At 47.8% G+C, this 16,385-nt stretch overlaps 1 protein-coding gene across 1 annotated transcript in view; it reads right to left on the bottom strand.

Annotated features, from left to right (window-relative positions):
- Positions 1–9,308: 9,308 nt before the first annotated feature.
- Positions 9,309–16,385, bottom strand: part of LOC139539127 (collagen alpha-2(VI) chain-like) — a 39,426-nt gene continuing 32,349 nt past the window's right edge. The window contains exons 31-33 of the mRNA XM_071341921.1: positions 16,110–16,362; positions 10,511–10,549; positions 9,309–10,351 (exon numbers count right to left, since the gene is read on the bottom strand). Coding sequence (XP_071198022.1) covers positions 9,747–10,351; positions 10,511–10,549; positions 16,110–16,362 — 897 coding nt within the window. The 3' untranslated portion in view covers positions 9,309–9,746. The remainder of the gene's footprint in view (positions 10,352–10,510; positions 10,550–16,109; positions 16,363–16,385) is intronic.

Genomic DNA, 16,385 nt, shown 5'->3' with positions numbered 1-16,385 from the left:
CAGTGGGGTCACGTTTTAACGTTCTATCTTTATAGATTATTAGGTACACTACATGACCAAAAGTATGTGGACTCCTGCTCGTTTAACATCTCATGGACTCCTGCTCGTTTAACATCTCAGGGACTCCTGCTCGTTTAACATCTCAGGGACTCCTGCTCGTTTAACATCTCAGGGACTCCTGCTCGTTTATCATCTCATGGACTCCTGCTCGTTTAACATCTCATGGACTCCTGCTTGTTTAACATCTCAGGGACTCCTGCTCGTTTAACATCTCATGGACTCCTGCTCGTTTAACATCTCATGGACTCCCGCTCGTTTAACATCTCATTCCAAAATCATGGGTATTAATATGGAGTTGTTCCCTCCTTTACTGCTATAACAGCCTCCACTGTTCTGGGAAGGCTTTCCACTAGATGTTGGAACATTGCTGCAGGGACTGCAGCTTCCGTTCTGCCATGAGCATTAGTGAGGTCGGGCACTGATGTTGGGTGATTAGGCCCGGCTCGCAGTCGGCGTTCCAATTCATCCCAAAGTGGTTCTATGGGGTTGAGGTCAGGTCTCTGTGCAGGCCAGTCAAGTTCTTTGACACCGATCTCGACAAACCATTTCTGTATGGACCTCGCTTTGCACACGGGGGCATTGTCATGCTGAAACGGGAAAGGGCCTTCCCCAAACTGTTGCTACAAAGTTGGAAGCACAGAATCGTCTAGAATGTCATTGTATGCTGTAGCGTTAAGATTTCCCTTCACTGGAACTAAGGGGCCTAGCCCAAACTGTGAAGAACGGTCCCAGACCATTTTTCCTCCTCCACCAAACTTTACAGTTAGCATTATGCATTGGGGCAGGTAGCGTTCTCTAGCATCTGCCAAACCCCAATTCGTCCGTCGGATTGGCAGATGGTGAAGCGTGATTCATCACTTAGGATAAAGCATTTCCACTGCTCCCAGAATCCAATGGCGATGAGCTTTACGCCACTCCGGCCGACGCTTGGCATTGCGAATGGTGATCTTAGGCTTGTGTGCGGCTGCTCGGCCATGGAAACCCATTTGGTTAACTCTTGAGGTTCCTCAGGTCTCCACCGAACTAGGTAAATCAGCTTTTATTTTTAAAGCAACTCTTTGCTGGAACCAACTACAAAATACCTTACAATTTGGATGTTCTGGTGCCGCACGGGCAATTTAAATATTGATTGTGAACCTTCTTATTGAGGAATGTAACTGTTTTTCTTGAATATTTGTGTTGTGCTGTATTTGACTGGTTTTATATGGGATTAGGTTATGTCTTATGTACCGTATATGCAGGGCTCCCTTGTGAAAAACTCCGTGTAGCAAGATGGCCACACACATTAAGGACACTTCCTGATCTTCAAATGCGCCACAGACTTCCGGCCGTGTCCAGACTTGACAGTTCATGCAGCTTTAGTGTTAGTAGAGTTCTGATCATGGAATTCCCAATGGGTCATGCATCTACATCCTCTGAGTAGGAAGGGGAGGACCCGCCTCATTTCAGAGGAGGAAGGGGAGGACCCGCCTCATTTCAGAGGAAGGGGAGGACCCGCCTCATTTCAGAGGAGGAAGGGGAGGACCATCCTCATTTCAGAGGAGGAAGGGGAGGACCATCCTCATTTCAGAGGAGGAAGGGGAGGACCATCCTCATTTCAGAGGAGGAAGGGGAGGACCCGCCTCATTTCAGAGGAGGAAGGGGAGGACCCGCCTCATTTCAGAGGAGGAAGGGGAGGACCCGCCTCATTTCAGAGGAGGAAGGGGAGGACCCGCCTCATTTCAGAGGAGGAAGGGGAGGACCTTCCATTTTTAAAAGTTATCAATTTTAGATAAAACTACACAACATATATTCACGTCACCAAATAATTGATTAAAACACACTGTTTTTCACTGAAGGTCTACAGTAGCCTCAACAGCACTCTGTATGGTAGCACCAAGGTCTAACCGGAGGACAGTTAGCTTCCATCCTCCTCTGGGTACATTGACTTCAATACAAAACCTAGGAGGCTCATGATTCTCACCCCCTTCCTTAGACTTACACAGTAATTATGACAACTTCCAGAGTACATCCTCTAGCCTATCAGAGCTCTTGCAGCATCAACTGACATGTTGTCCACCCAATGAAAGGATCAGAGAATAAATCTAGTACTGAAAGCATAAGATACAGCTAGCTAGCACTGTAGTGCTAAAATGTGGTGAGTAGTTGACTTAAAGAGAGAGAGAAAACAGTTTTGAACAAATTAATTTCTTCACAAATGAAGGAGGAGCAAGAAAGAGAGAGAGAGAGAGATAGCTATAGTTCATAATTTTTTTTCTCACTTACTTAGCTAGCAAATGAAGCTGTCTAGTTTAGCCTACTCAAACACCCAGCTCAAACAGAGAGGGATGCTATGTTATCTAGCTGGCTATGACTATCCAACACTGGAACTCTTCCAAGTCAAGGTAAGCGTTTGGTTTTACTAATTTATTGCTAGGGTCAGTGGCGGGACACTGAATCTTGGTGGGACAAACTCATTTTGTTGTTGTCGATGCATGCCAGCAAAGCCACTACACAATGTAAAACATCCCTCAACAATACATTCATTTCACTGCAACCGTGACAAACGTTACCCACAAACTGTCAGGGCCTACGTTAAGCTGTCCCAACAGCAGAGCTTTCCTTTCAGCACCATGGAGTGAATCCTTACCACCGCTACACCTGGACATCAGCGGAGCCTTGTCTGGCAGCGAAACAGTTCATTCAGCCTTGTTTACTGCCTTTAAAACATAGCTGACATGGCTGACTTGCTTAAACAAATGTGATTTCTACTGACAGTTGAGATGTACAAACTATGGCATGAGGGAACGATGAGCGGATAAGGGGTAATCTGTAATTTCGATTAAGACACTGACAGAGCTAAGACGGATGTAGTCAATATAACTATTTGTTCAGCACTTCTGAAATGTACAGCGACAGAATTCAGAACATGGGCCGTTCTTACAGTGTTCTCCCTGTACACCAAGTCAGAACCGTAGGATAAACAAAGGGGGCATATAAGCAGACAATGAAAGCTCTTACAATATTCTATGTTGACATTTCTCTAAAAACAGGTTATAGGCTACATGTGCACCACCAAGTCAGAACAGTAGGCTAAGTTATGAGGGGGAAAGGGACCACATTATTAGGGTGAGACACATGGGCTACTACACAACATACACTTAGTATTACTTTCTTAGCTACAGTATACATATCTCCCTGGCATATTACATCATTTATGCAGCACATTACATTTTTGGACTCACCTTGTTGTGCTCTGCTCACTTGAACAGGAAGGTGGTGCGGCAGTCCTTCTTGTGGGCACATTTTGTCACCAAAGTCCAGCATTCTCTGGATTTATGGTGCTTTCAAGACAACTGGGAACTCTGGAAAAAAAACAAGGTTGAATCATGACGTCAGCGATCTTCTGGTCAGAGCTCTAGAAAGAGGCCCGTGTTCCTGAGTCGGATGACCGTTCAAAACTTATTTTTGCAGTTGGAGCTCTTTTTTTCTGAGTTCCCAGTTGTCTTGAACTCACTGAAGTTGATTCTGTTGAAAAACGTTTCTTAAATGGAAGCGAATGGAACGAAAAGGGATTAACATACCTGAGTTTGTCCAACAGAAATGTGTTTGCAACTGTTAGACTAATGATTGCACCCTATATCAGCTAGATGTAAGAGTGTGTAAGATGGTATTGAATGTGTCACTGTCTGTCACCTACGTTGTAAACTTTCATTCATAGTCTAGGTTGTAGCAACCTCATGATGGGTATAGGGAAAATTCTAGTATCATGTAGTAGCCTAAACCTATGGATGTTACATTGAACTGGGTGAATAGAATATGAATGACTGCCACTGATCTACACCTACATTTAAATGTCTACCATGTCCACAGTGTGTCCAGATTCCTTTTCCTTTACTATATTCAAATGCCAGTATGCATTCTACAAAAGGTGGAATAAGCTAAATATGATAATAACATAACAACTGATGGTAGTAGCTAACTACTGTAGCTAATTAGCCAGCTAACCTCTGTAGCTAGCCAGCAAGCTAGCAAGCAACACTAAAGGGATTACAAACAGGTTAGCAGAACTCTTTTTTCTAATATTTTTTCTAAATATTAGCTATGGCTAGAATTTATGAGGCCAGCAAACACGTTCCTCACATGCTAGGAACGTATTTCCTCCAACGTTGTAATGAAAAGGTGCCTCTCGTTCCTAACACAGAACCCACTCTACACTACAAGTAGAACCCACTGTACACTACAATCTATAGAAGTAGGACCCACTAGAACCCACTCTACACTACAAACTATAGAAGTAGAACCCACTCTACACTACAAACTATAGAAGTAGAACCCACTCTACAGTACAAGTAGAACCCACTCTACACTACAAACTATAGAAGTAGAACCCACTCTACACTACAAGTAGAACCCACTCAACACTACAAACTATAGATGTAGAACCCACTAGAACCCACTCTACACTACAAACTATAGAAGTAGGACCCACTCTACACTACAAACTATAGATGTAGAACCCACTCTACACTACAAACTATAGATGTAGAACCCACTCTCAGGAAGCCAAGCTCCCTGCCATCCAGGACCTCTATACCAGGCGGTGTCAGAGGAAGGCCCATAAAATTGTCAAGGACTCCAGCCACCCTAGTCATAGACTGTTCTCTCTGCTACCGCACGGCAAGCGGTACCGGAGAGCCAAGTCTAGGTCCAAGAGGCTTCTAAACAGCTTCTACCGCGAAGCCGTAAGACTCCTGAACACCTAATCAAATGGCTACCCAGACTATTTGCATTGCCCCCCCTCCCTTTACACCGCTGCTACTCTCTGTTATCATCTATACATAGTCACTTTAATAATGCTACCCACATGTACATATTACCTCAACTAGCCGGTGCCCCCGCAATAAGAATCACAACATTCTTATTGGCTGACTCAACAGCCTTGGTTTCTCAAATGATTGCCTCGCCTGGTTCACCAACTATTCTCTGATAGAGTTCAGTGTGTCAAATCGTAGGGCCTGTTGTCCGAACCTCTAGCAGTCTCTATGGGGGTGCCACAGGGTTCAATTCTCTGGCCGACTCTCTTCTCTGTATACATCAATGATGTATACAGCTCTCGCTGCTGGTAATTCTTTGATCCACCTCAACACAGACGACACCTCTGGCCCTTCGTTGGACACTGTGTTAACTAACCTCCAGACATGCTTCAATGCCATACAACTCTCCTTCCGTGTCCTCCAACTGCTCTTTAATGCAAGTAAAACTAAATGCATCCTCTTCAACCGATCGCTGCCCGCACCTGCCCACCCGTCCAGCATCACTACTCTGGACGGTTCTGACTTAGAATATGTGGACAACTCCAAATACCTAGGTGTCTGGTTAGACTGTAAACTCTCCTTCCAGACTCACATCAAACATCTCCAATCCAAAGTCAAATCTAGAATTGGCTTCCTATTCCACAACAAAGCATCCTTTACTCATGCTGACAAACATACCCTCGTAAAACTGACCATCCTACCGATCCTCGACTTTGGCAATGTCATTTACAAAATAGCCTCCAACACTCTACTCAATAAATTGGATGTAGTCTATCACAGTGCCATCCGTTTTGTCACCTAAGCCCCATATACTACCCACCACTGCGACCTGTATGCTCTCGTTGGCTGGTCCTCGCTTCATACTCGTCGCCAAACCCACTGGCTCCAGGTCATCTACAAGTCTCTGCTAGGTAAAGCCCTGCCTTATCTCAGCTCACTGGTCACCATAGCAGCACCCACCCACAGCACGCGCTCCAGCAGGTATATCTCACTGGTCACCCCCAAAGCCAATTCTTCCTTTGGCCGCCTCTCCTTCCAGTTCTCTGCTGCCAATGACTGGAACGAACTGCAAAAATCACTGAAGCTGGAGACTCATATCTCCCTCACTAACTTCAAGCACCAGCTGTCAGAGCAGCTCACAGATCACTGCACCTGTACATAGCCCATCTGTAAATAGCCCATCCAATCTACCTCACCCCCATACTGTATTTATTTATCTTGCTCCTTTGCACCCCAGTATCTCATCTTGCACATTCATCTTCTGCACATTCTACCATTCCAGTGTTTAATTGCTATATTGTAATTAATTTGCCACCATGGCCTATTTATTTCCTTACCTATCTTATCCTACCTCATTTGCACATGCTGTATATTTATGTTTCTACTGTATTATTGACTGTATGTTTGTTTACTCCATGTGTAACTCTGTGTTGTTGTTATGTGTCGAACTGCTTTGCTTTATCTTGGCCAGGTCGCAGTTGCAAATGAGAACTTGTTCTCAACTAGCCTACCTGGTTAAATAAAGGTGAAATTAAATTTTAAAATATATATTTATATATATATTGACTCTGTACCAGTACCCTCCTGTATATAGTTATTGTTATTTTACTGCTGCTCTTTAATTACTTGTTACTTTTATTGTTTTTCTTATCTGTATTTTTTTATTTAAACTGCATTGTTGGTTAAGGGCTTGTAAATAAGCATTTCACTGTAAGGTCTACACCGGTTGTATTCGGCTCATGTGACTAATAACATTTTATTTGATATACTGTATACTTCCATCATTTCTTTTCAATTGGTACCGGGAGACCTTCAGTCTTGTGAGGCGTGTGGGCGTCCTAGAGCAAAACAACGACATGTACGTGAGTCTCACATCTTTCACCGCAGATGCGGAAGTGCGACATTGGCGGATGAGGTGGATTGAGACGCATCCAATGAAAACACAGATCTCTCATAAACTGATGGATTTTTATGGGGATGTTTTTATTACGCAAATGTGATTTCCTCTGGGGCGGTGGACATTGACTTTAGGGGGCTAATGACCTCATACCCCTGCATGTCGACTCAGTACTAGTACCCTGTGTATATAGCCAAGTTATTACCTCGTACCCCTGCACATCGACTCGGTACTGGTACCCTGTGTATATAGCCTGGTACCCTGTGTATATAGCCTGGTACCCTGTGTATATAGCCTGGTAACCCGTGTATATAGCATGGTACCCCGTGTATATAGCCTGGTACTCCGTGTATATAGCCAAGATATCGTTATTCATTGTGGATTTATTCCCCTTGTCACTATTTTTCTCTCTGCATTGTTGGGAAGGGCCCATGAATAAGCATTTCACTGTTAGTCTACACCTTCACCGTTAGTCTACACCTTCACCGTTAGTCTACACCTTCACCGTTAGTCTACACCTTCACTGTTAGTCTACACGAAGCCGGTGACAAATACAATTTGATTTGATGATTTGAGCCAGGCTGCTGAACCATCTGATTGGCTGAAGAAGCCACAGATGCTGTCTCTGCCAGGCCGGTTCCCCTCTCTCCACTGGGATTCTCTGCCTCTAACCCTGTTACAGGGGCTGAGTCACTGGCTTGCTGGTGCTCTTTCATGCCGTCCCTAGGAGGGGTGCGTCACTTGAGTGGGTTGAGTTACTGACGTGATCTTCCTGTCTGGGTTGGCGCCCCCCCTTGGTTTGTGCTGTGGTGGAGACCTTTGTGGGCTATACTCGGCCTTGTCTCAGGATTGTAAGTTGGTGGTTGAGGATTTCCCTCTAGTGGTGCGGGGGCTGTGCTTTGGCAAAGTGGGTGGGGTTATATCCTTCCTATTTGGCCCTGTCCGGGGGTTTCTTCGGATGGGGCCACAGTGTCTCCTGACCGCTCCTGTCTCAGCCTCCAGTATTTATGCTGCAGTAGTTTGTGTCGGGGGGCTAGGGTCAGTTGGTTACCTGGAGTACTTCTCCTGTGTTATCCAGTGTCCTGTGTGAATTTAAGTATGCTCTCTCTAATTCTCTCGTTCTCTCTTTCTCTCTGAGAACCTGAGCCCTAGGACCATACGTCAGGACTACCGGGCATGATGACACCTTGCTGTCCCCAGTCCGCCTGGCCTTGCTGCTATTCCAGTTTCAACTGTTCTGCCTGCGGTTACGGAACCCCTACCTGTCCCAGACCTGCTGTTTTCAACTCTTAATGATCGGCTATGAAAAGCCAACTGAGATTTATTCCTGATTATTATTTGACCATGCTTGTCATTTATGAACATTTTGAAAATCTTGGCTCTCTCTAATTTTCTCCTTCTCTCTTTCTTTCTCTCGGAGGACCTGAGCCCTAGGACCATACGTCGGGACTACCGGCCGTGGTGACTCCTTGCTGTCCCCAGTCCGCCTGGCCTTGCTGCTATTCCAGTTTCAACTGTTCTGCCTGCGGTTATGGAACCCCTACCTGTCCCAGACCTGCTGTTTTCAACTCTTAATGATCGGCTATGAAAAGCCAACTGAGATTTATTCCTGATTATTATTTGACCATGCTTGTCATTTATGGAAATTTTGAAAATCTTGGCTCTCTCTAATTTTCTCCTTCTCTCTTTCTTTCTCTCGGAGGACCTGGGCCCTAGGACCATGCGTCGGGACTGCCGCCCGTGGTGACTCCTTGCTGTCCCCAGTCCGCCTGGCCTTGCTGCTATTCCAGTTTCAGCTGTTCTGCCTGCGGTTATGGAACCGCCACCTGTCCCAGACCTGTTGTTTTTCAACTCTTGATGATCGGCTATGAAAAGCCAACTGAAAATTATTCATGATTATTATTTGACCATGCTTGTCACTTATGAACATTTTTGAACATCTTGGCATAGTTCTGTTATAATCTCCACCCGGCACAGCCAGAAGAGGACTGGCCACCCCTCATAGCCTGGTTCCTCTCTAGGTTTCTTCCTAGGTTTTGGCCTTTCTAGGGAGTTTTTCCTAGCCACCGTGCTTCTACACCTGCATTACTAGCTGTTTGGGGTTTTAGGCTGGGTGTCTGTACAGCACTTCGAGATATTAGCTGATGTACGAAGGGCTATATAAAATAAAATTGATTGAAATTGATTGAAGGATGACACTAGAAGGGGAGAGGGACAGAAGGATGACACTATAGAGGCAGAGAGGGACAGAAGGATGACACTATAGAGGCAGAGAGGGACAGAAGGATGGACAGAAGGATGACCATAGAAGGGGAGAGGGACAGAAGGATGGACAGAAGGATGACACTATAGAAGGGGAGAGGTGTCACCTTTGCTGCAGTATTGTATGGGCGCTCTACCTCACTTGTGTGTGGTGTGATGCTGGAGATCTAACATGGTTCTTCTTCTCTACCTGTCCAGACGGACAGGATGTGAGGTAGAAGACAAGGAGGAGGAGGAAGAAGGAGAAGAATGTAAACGTGACCAAACAGTACAGATTCAGCCGTAAATCACTCTAAATGGGTATGTTTGCTGAACAGTACTTACAATTCTTTAATGAATTCTTATAAAACATATCCAGTTTGTACGTAATTAATACAATATTTAGCAAAATCCATTGAAACACAAACAAACAGCCCTGTGACTGATCTTGTATTGACTATTGCTTATGCTTGAGCTTTCACTTGATGGTAAATCAATGCAGACATGGATGATCTCAATGAGGGAAGTGTACACCCTTATACTAATCCTTAAACAACCTTTACACTAACCCTTAAACAACCTTTACACCCTTACACTAATCCTTAAACAACCTTTACACTAATCCTTAAACAACCTTTACACCCTGACCCTCAAACTAACCCTAATCCATTAATTATCAACATTAACTTGACCTCAATCCTTTTAAAACGGTGAAATCCATAAACGTGACAGTCCAAATCAAAATTTCCCCTCTAACAGACCCACTGAAGGAACCGATCTAGGAAGCTGTGCTTGTTGAGCTCAGAGAAGTCTGTTCCTTTAAAGATGGCGTACTGGTCCTTTAAGGCCAGCTTCTCCAACACTTCCTGTTCCACGTCGGTCCCCATGGCGATCACCGTGGAGACTGCCTGGTTGTTTCGCATGGCGTCGACCCCCTCCTCCAGCCCCTTCCTCCCGGTGACGCCGTCAGTGATGAAGACGAAGTTGAGCTCGGCGTGGCGTCTGGTCTGGCGGGCGTTGAGCCGCGTCAGGACGTGGTCTACGGTGTGTGAGATGGCCGCCCCCACCGTAGAAGAAGACATGTCATGATAGTCCATGCTGGCCAGACCCTCTAGGATGGACGGAAGGTCGTGGGTCATATGAAAGGCCAGGTGATGCTCATCTTCTCCTCCGTACTGCAGCAGCGCCATGCGGGCTCCCTGGCCGTCGTTCTTGTTGTGCGCCAGCGTCAGGTGGTTCGCCAAGTGCTGGACGAAGTCACGGACTTGGTTGAAGTTCTCATGACCGAGACGCTCAGAACCGTCCAGAAGGAACACCAGATCTACAGGTCTGTCAATACACTGTGCCACCTCTGGTTCTGATGAAGGCAAAGTCATATATTTTCGTTTGAAACCTTATCATAACTGTATAATGTAGTACAAATTTACCGATTTGTATATTGTCAGACAGTATAACTCGGATGAAGGACTAATCTTGTGCAATGACAGTAGAGTATACAGTAGCAAGTAAAACATACCTGTTACGCAGGGCAAGTCAGGGCAAACAATGATGGGCTCTAGAAGAGAAATGAAAAAGGTTAGGTTCTACCCACAATTAGTGGTGGCATTACAAGCTCTTGACTGACTGTCTGAGACGTCCTGTCTGAGACACCCATCATGTCCTGTCAGAGACACCCATCATGTCCTGTCTGAGACACCCATCATGTCCTGTCTGAGACACCCATCATGTCCTGTCTGAGACACCCATCATGTCCTGTCTGAGACACCCATCATGTCCTGTCTGAGACACCCATCATGTCCTGTCTGAGACACCCATCATGTCCTGTCTGAGACACCCATCATGTCCTGTCAGAGACACCCATCATGTCCTGTCTGAGACACCCATCATGTCCTGTCTGAGACACCCATCATGTCCTGTCTGAGACACCCATCATGTCCTGTCTGAGACACCCATCATGTCCTGTCAGAGACACCCATCATGTCCTGTCTGAGACACCCATCATGTCCTGTCTGAGACACCCATCATGTCCTGTCTGAGACACCCATCATGTCCTGTCTGAGACACCCATCATGTCCTGTCTGAGACACCCATCATGTCCTGTCTGAGACACCCATCATGTCCTGTCAGAGACACCCATCATGTCCTGTCTGAGACACCCATCATGTCCTGTCTGAGACACCCATCATGTCCTGTCTGAGACACCCATCATGTCCTGTCTGAGACACCCATCATGTCCTGTCTGAGACACCCATCATGTCCTGTCTGAGACACCCATCATGTCCTGTCTGAGACACCCATCATGTCCTGTCTGAGACACCCATCATGTCCTGTCTGAGACACCCATCATGTCCTGTCTGAGACACCCATCATGTCCTGTCTGAGACACCCATCATGTCCTGTCAGAGACACCCATCATGTCCTGTCAGAGACACCCATCATGTCCTGTCTGAGACACCCATCATGTCCTGTCTGAGACACCCATCATGTCCTGTCTGAGACACCCATCATGTCCTGTCTGAGACACCCATCATGTCCTGTCTGAGACACCCATCATGTCCTGTCTGAGAAAGCCATCATGTCCTGTCTGAGACACCCATCATGTCCTGTCAGAGACACCCATCATGTCCTGTCAGAGACACCCATCATGTCCTGTCTGAGACACCCATCATGTCCTGTCTGAGACACCCATCATGTCCTGTCTGAGACACCCATCATGTCCTGTCAGAGACACCCATCATGTCCTGTCAGAGACACCCATCATGTCCTGTCTGAGACACCCATCATGTCCTGTCTGAGACACCCATCATGTCCTGTCTGAGACACCCATCATGTCCTGTCTGAGACACCCATCATGTCCTGTCTGAGACACCCATCATGTCCTGTCTGAGACACCCATCATGTCCTGTCAGAGACACCCATCATGTCCTGTCTGAGACACCCATCATGTCCTGTCAGAGACACCCATCATGTCCTGTCAGAGACACCCATCATGTCCTGTCTGAGACACCCATCATGTCCTGTCTGAGACACCCATCATGTCCTGTCTGAGACACCCATCATGTCCTGTCAGAGACACCCATCATGTCCTGTCTGAGACACCCATCATGTCCTGTCTGAGACACCCATCATGTCCTGTCTGAGACACCCATCATGTCCTGTCTGAGACACCCATCATGTCCTGTCTGAGACACCCATCATGTCCTGTCTGAGACACCCATCATGTCCTGTCAGAGACACCCATCATGTCCTGTCTGAGACACCCATCATGTCCTGTCTGAGACACCCATCATGTCCTGTCTGAGACACCCATCATGTCCTGTCTGAGACACCCATCATGTCCTGTCTGAGACACCCATCATGTCCTGTCTGAGACACCCATCATGTCCTGTCTGAGACACCCATCATGTCCTGTCTGAGACACCCATCATGTCCTGTCTGAGACACCCATCATGTCCTGTCTGAGACACCCATCATGTCCTGTCTGAGACACCCATCATGTCCTGTCTGAGACACCCATCATGTCCTGTCAGAGACACCCATCATGTCCTGTCAGAGACACCCATCATGTCCTGTCTGAGACACCCATCATGTCCTGTCTGAGACACCCATCATGTCCTGTCTGAGACACCCATCATGTCCTGTCTGAGACACCCATCATGTCCTGTCTGAGACACCCATCATGTCCTGTCTGAGAAAGCCATCATGTCCTGTCTGAGACACCCATCATGTCCTGTCAGAGACACCCATCATGTCCTGTCAGAGACACCCATCATGTCCTGTCAGAGACACCCATCATGTCCTGTCTGAGACACCCATCATGTCCTGTCTGAGACACCCATCATGTCCTGTCTGAGACACCCATCATGTCCTGTCAGAGACACCCATCATGTCCTGTCTGAGACACCCATCATGTCCTGTCAGAGACACCCATCATGTCCTGTCTGAGACACCCATCATGTCCTGTCTGAGACACCCATCATGTCCTGTCTGAGACACCCATCATGTCCTGTCTGAGACACCCATCATGTCCTGTCAGAGACACCCATCATGTCCTGTCTGAGACACCCATCATGTCCTGTCTGAGACACCCATCATGTCCTGTCTGAGACACCCATCATGTCCTGTCTGAGACACCCATCATGTCCTGTCTGAGACACCCATCATGTCCTGTCTGAGACACCCATCATGTCCTGTCTGAGACACCCATCATGTCCTGTCTGAGACACCCATCATGTCCTGTCTGAGACACCCATCATGTCCTGTCTGAGACACCCATCATGTCCTGTCAGAGACACCCATCATGTCCTGTCTGAGACACCCATCATGTCCTGTCTGAGACACCCATCATGTCCTGTCTGAGACACCCATCATGTCCTGTCTGAGACACCCATCATGTCCTGTCTGAGACACCCATCATGTCCTGTCTGAGACACCCATCATGTCCTGTCTGAGACACCCATCATGTCCTGTCTGAGACACCCATCATGTCCTGTCTGAGACACCCATCATGTCCTGTCTGAGACACCCATCATGTCCTGTCAGAGACACCCATCATGTCCTGTCAGAGACACCCATCATGTCCTGTCAGAGACACCCATCATGTCCTGTCTGAGACACCCATCATGTCCTGTCAGAGACACCCATCATGTCCTGTCAGAGACACCCATCATGTCCTGTCTGAGACACCCATCATGTCCTGTCTGAGACACCCATCATGTCCTGTCTGAGACACCCATCATGTCCTGTCTGAGACACCCATCATGTCCTGTCTGAGACACCCATCATGTCCTGTCTGAGACACCCATCATGTCCTGTCTGAGACACCCATCATGTCCTGTCTGAGACACCCATCATGTCCTGTCTGAGACACCCATCATGTCCTGTCAGAGACACCCATCATGTCCTGTCAGAGACACCCATCATGTCCTGTCTGAGACACCCATCATGTCCTGTCTGAGACACCCATCATGTCCTGTCTGAGACACCCATCATGTCCTGTCTGAGACACCCATCATGTCCTGTCTGAGACACCCATCATGTCCTGTCTGAGACACCCATCATGTCCTGTCTGAGACACCCATCATGTCCTGTCTGAGACACCCATCATGTCCTGTCTGAGACACCCATCATGTCCTGTCAGAGACACCCATCATGTCCTGTCAGAGACACCCATCATGTCCTGTCTGAGACACCCATCATGTCCTGTCTGAGACACCCATCATGTCCTGTCTGAGACACCCATCATGTCCTGTCTGAGACACCCATCATGTCCTGTCTGAGACACCCATCATGTCCTGTCTGAGACACCCATCATGTCCTGTCTGAGACACCCATCATGTCCTGTCTGAGACACCCATCATGTCCTGTCTGAGACACCCATCATGTCCTGTCTGAGACACCCATCATGTCCTGTCTGAGACACCCATCATGTCCTGTCTGAGACACCCATCATGTCCTGTCAGAGACACCCATCATGTCCTGTCAGAGACACCCATCATGTCCTGTCTGAGACACCCATCATGTCCTGTCTGAGACACCCATCATGTCCTGTCAGAGACACCCATCATGTCCTGTCAGAGACACCCATCATGTCCTGTCTGAGACACCCATCATGTCCTGTCTGAGACACCCATCATGTCCTGTCTGAGACACCCATCATGTCCTGTCTGAGACACCCATCATGTCCTGTCTGAGACACCCATCATGTCCTGTCTGAGACACCCATCATGTCCTGTCTGAGACACCCATCATGTCCTGTCTGAGACACCCATCATGTCCTGTCTGAGACACCCATCATGTCCTGTCTGAGACACCCATCATGTCCTGTCAGAGACACCCATCATGTCCTGTCAGAGACACCCATCATGTCCTGTCTGAGACACCCATCATGTCCTGTCTGAGACACCCATCATGTCCTGTCTGAGACACCCATCATGTCCTGTCTGAGACACCCATCATGTCCTGTCTGAGACACCCATCATGTCCTGTCTGAGGCACCCATCATGTCCTGTCTGAGACACCCATCATGTCCTGTCTGAGACACCCATCATGTCCTGTCTGAGACACCCATCATGTCCTGTCTGAGGCACCCATCATGTCCTGTCAGAGACACCCATCATGTCCTGTCTGAGACACCCATCATGTCCTGTCTGAGGCACCCATCATGTCCTGTCAGAGACACCCATCATGTCCTGTCTGAGACACCCATCATGTCCTGTCTGAGACACCCATCATGTCCTGTCTGAGACACCCATCATGTCCTGTCTGAGGCACCCATCATGTCCTGTCTGAGACACCCATCATGTCCTGTCTGAGACACCCATCATGTCCTGTCTGAGGCACCCATCATGTCCTGTCAGAGACACCCATCATGTCCTGTCTGAGGCACCCATCATGTCCTGTCTGAGGCACCCATCATGTCCTGTCAGAGACACCCATCATGTCCTGTCTGAGACACCCATCATGTCCTGTCTGAGACACCCATCATGTCCTGTCTGAGACACCCATCATGTCCTGTCTGAGACACCCATCATGTCCTGTCAGAGACACCCATCATGTCCTGTCTGAGGCTCACCACTGGTCAGTACAACACGAGGATGTTGACGTGTCTTATTTTTTATTTTATTATAACTTTACACCTTTTTCTCCCCAATTTCGTGATATCCAATTGGTAGTTAGTCTTGTCAAATCGCTGCTACTCCCGTATGGAATCGGGATTGGCGAAGGTCGAGAGCCATGCATCCTCCGAAACACCACCCTGCCAAGTCGCACTGCTTCTTGACACATTGCTCGCTTAACCCGGAAGACAGTCTAATACACCGTAGAACTGGCGACCGTTTCACCGCCACAGGAGTCACTAGAGCGCGATGGGACAAGAACATCCGGCCCAACCCTCCCCTAACCCGGACGACACTGGGCCAATTGTGCACCACTTCATGGGTCTCCTGGTCGCGGCCGACTGCGACACAGCCCGCGATCGAACCCGAGTCTGTAGTGACGCCTCATGCATTTGCGATGCAGTGCCGTAGACCGCTGCGCCACTCGGGAGGCCATTGTCGACATGTCTTAAGACACCATCTCTTGCTTTAGGACACTTATATTAATAATAGTCTCACCGGGGCAGAGCACGGACTCCATCCTGTCTATAAAGTTATCCGCCACCAGGTCAGCGAAACGTGTCATCCCCGTCACGCGATCATGCCTCTGGCATGCGATGGACTCCAGGCTCTCGTGCTGTCCTTCCCGGCCGAACATGTCCCCGACCCCGATGGCGTTCACGTCCACGCTGGGATCGTTGCAGAGGTAGGTCAGCAGAGAGTCATCATCCCGCGGGTCGAAGCGTCCGTCCGTGATGACCACAACCGACACCTGTTAAGAATGGAGTGTTAGGC

This window comes from Salvelinus alpinus, chromosome 14 (assembly GCF_045679555.1).
Source record: "Salvelinus alpinus chromosome 14, SLU_Salpinus.1, whole genome shotgun sequence".
Lineage (NCBI taxonomy): Eukaryota > Metazoa > Chordata > Actinopteri > Salmoniformes > Salmonidae > Salvelinus > Salvelinus alpinus.
Note: the sequence above shows the minus strand (reverse complement) of the source record. Positions and strands in the feature narration are given on the sequence as shown.